The sequence below is a fragment of the Physeter macrocephalus genome, chromosome 2, assembly GCF_002837175.3.
Source record: "Physeter macrocephalus isolate SW-GA chromosome 2, ASM283717v5, whole genome shotgun sequence".
Lineage (NCBI taxonomy): Eukaryota > Metazoa > Chordata > Mammalia > Artiodactyla > Physeteridae > Physeter > Physeter macrocephalus.
The window spans coordinates 136,799,576-136,802,251 of NC_041215.1; the positions used below are offsets into that span (position 1 = coordinate 136,799,576).

At 56.7% G+C, this 2,676-nt stretch overlaps 1 protein-coding gene across 1 annotated transcript in view; it reads left to right on the top strand.

Annotated features, from left to right (window-relative positions):
* Positions 1-1,640, top strand: part of TWIST2 (twist family bHLH transcription factor 2) — a 52,450-nt gene extending 50,810 nt beyond the window's left edge. Inside the window, exon 2 of the mRNA XM_055090941.1 lies at positions 932-1,640. Within this exon, the coding sequence (XP_054946916.1) occupies positions 932-1,169 (238 nt within the window). The 3' untranslated portion in view covers positions 1,170-1,640. The remainder of the gene's footprint in view (positions 1-931) is intronic.
* Positions 1,641-2,676: the final 1,036 nt, after the last annotated feature.

Consider the following 2,676-nt stretch of genomic DNA (forward strand, 5'->3'; position numbering starts at 1 on the left):
TCAACACACACACACACACACACACACACACCTGGTACAACCTCCTCCCACCCCCAACACACACACACACACACACACACACACACACACCCGGTACAACCTCCTTCCACCCCCAACACACACACACACACACACACACCCCTGGTACAACCTCCTTGCACCCCCAACACACACACACACACACACAAACGCGCGTGCGCGCGCGCGTGAGGTGTGACTCAGCCCTCGTACCGTGCCGAGTCCCCTCTTCTGTTTGTGACGCTTCACTAGACTAGTGCAAGGTGATACCAGTGGGGGAAACCAGGTGAGAGGTGCATGTGACCTCCCTGTACATTTTTGTTTTGCGTCTGTCTGCGAATCTGTAGTTCTTTCAAAAGCACAGCTGTAGCAATTCATTCCCCTCTGACAGCTCCTGCCCAGCGGCCGTCCCATTTCTCTGCGTCCTCGCCCCCACCCCTCCGCAGCTGGCTTGGCTCGCCCCGCTGTCCCGAAGCCCCTGCAGCCGCCTCTCCCCAGCACCCCTTCCCCTTCCATGGGGACTGCTCTTCTCCATGGGAGCTCCACTAGGGAGCGGCTCACCCACGGGGTCAGTACCGCCCTGCAGGGCACCTTGGGGGGCAAGGCTTTGGTGGGCACAGGAGACAGGAGATCCGGCCCTCTGGGTCTGGGTGCCGCCGGAGAGGGCAGAGGTTGGGAGGGAAGGGGGAGCTCCAGGCCTGGCCTGGGTCTCTGGGGGCAACGGCCTGCAGGTGCCCAGTGGCCCTGACTACTGGTCACCTGTCCAGCTCCTGCCAGGGCGGACAGGGAGGAGACGGGTGTCAGAGCGGCTCGCACCTGTCGCGTCCCGTCTGGGGGCCCCTGAACGAGGGCGGGGCCCCCGGGCTGCGAGCGATGCAGCGGCTTCTCAACCGCCCTCTGCCTTGTTTTCCAGACTGTCCCGCGGGGCTGAGCGCACGTGGAACTGGGGTGCATCCGAGTCTGTAACTTCTGAAACCCGAATGACCTCCGGGAACACCCCCCTCAGTGCTCCAGCACGGCGCCTAGACAAGGGCACAGCGACAGACCCCGGACGGCGCGGCCCCCTCCCCGAGACGGTCCCCACAGAGGAAGTGGTGCTTATGGTCCTTCTTGCCGCTGACGTGTTCATTGCCATCCTCGCCACTGTGTGAGGGTGGGAACAGACCCAGGCTTGGGTTTTATGTTTTTATTTTTATGTTTTGAGGGGGCGGGGATTTATTCTTTCTGAAAATCGCTAAATTCAGGAACACATTTACAAGGATTTTGGATTTGTATTTCCCTCTAAGTGCCTTTTTTTTTAGTGTATATTTTTAAAAAATAAGCCAGAAATGCCTTCCTGTACAATTCTGTTTCAACTGGACCAAGGCTCTCAGAAAAAGAACTTCGTGCTCCCTTCCCACCCCCAAGCCCCTGCATGATTGTTTCAAGGAAGCCTGGAATTCTTCTCACTTCTCCCCTTTCTCTTTCTTCATGATTTGCTAAGCTAACCTTTTTTTTTTTTTCTGTTTCAGTGTATATGTTGCTTATTTGTTTTATTTATTGAGATATTTTTAACAAGCTCAGTGACTGCAACGTGGCTGTGTATACTGCTCCCTCCCAGGAACAATAAAGACGTCCTTGCAGGCCTGGTCTTCCGTCTCTTCTTTTCTCTACTTTGCAACACGAGAAAGGGCCTGAGGAAGTTGGAACGGGTTGCAGAAATAACTATCATTTCACTTTAAAGGGGACCAGAAAGGATGTGGGACATTTTATAGCATACATGATTGTAGAACTTTCTAGAAACTACCAACACTAATGCAGCTGAGAGTGTTAACAGACCCAGGCCTGGGAAAGCAGGTGAGGTTGGCCTCAGCCCCTCTAAGTGCCCATCTTCTCAGCTACCCACGCCCCAGACTCGGATGATAGAGGTACGCTCTCCAGACCATTTCTTGTTCTTTAGATCAAGAGTCACCCATCCTGTGTCCCAGGCCTGCTGTTCGAGGTCAGTGCTAGCCAGTGCCAGCGCTGCGGAGCCTTCCCTGGTGGAATTCCTTACTCTCCCCAGACATGACATCCATGCCCTCCTTCACACTTCTCCCAGTGGGTTACAGTCTGTTCTGCCTATGTCCAGTTCCCCTGATAACATGAGCTCCACAGGCAACTGTCCCACTCTCCACAGCCCTGTATATGCCAGTGGGCCAGGTTAAGGTTGTAGCACCTGTATGTGCAGGTAAGGATGGAGCTCAAGAGCAGAAGTCCCAGAAAGGCCACAGTCCACAGTCTGCATCCAAGAAGGAGAATCTGGCTGGGGTCTGGTCTAGGCGGGCAGGGAGACGGTGCAGACACCCCTCCATGGGGGGCAGGAAGGCCCACGCCCCACCTGCTGGCCTCCTCACTGTGTCTGTTGCCATCACCGGGGGTTGCGGAGTGGCTCCCAGGTTGAGGGCCTCCGGCTGGGGAACTGCAAGTCCCTGGGTCACCACCTTGAGCCACCGGACATGTCTCCTGGGGGACAGCCGACGCCTGGGGCTGCCGGATGGAGCTGTCCACAGATGAGAGGCCACACAGACCCCACCCAGCTCCCAGACGGGGTTCTGGAGAGTGGGGGTCTCTGGCAGGGCTGTGGTGGCCCGTGAGCCCTCTTACCCCTCTCCCTACTCCTGCTCCCAGGCCCACCAG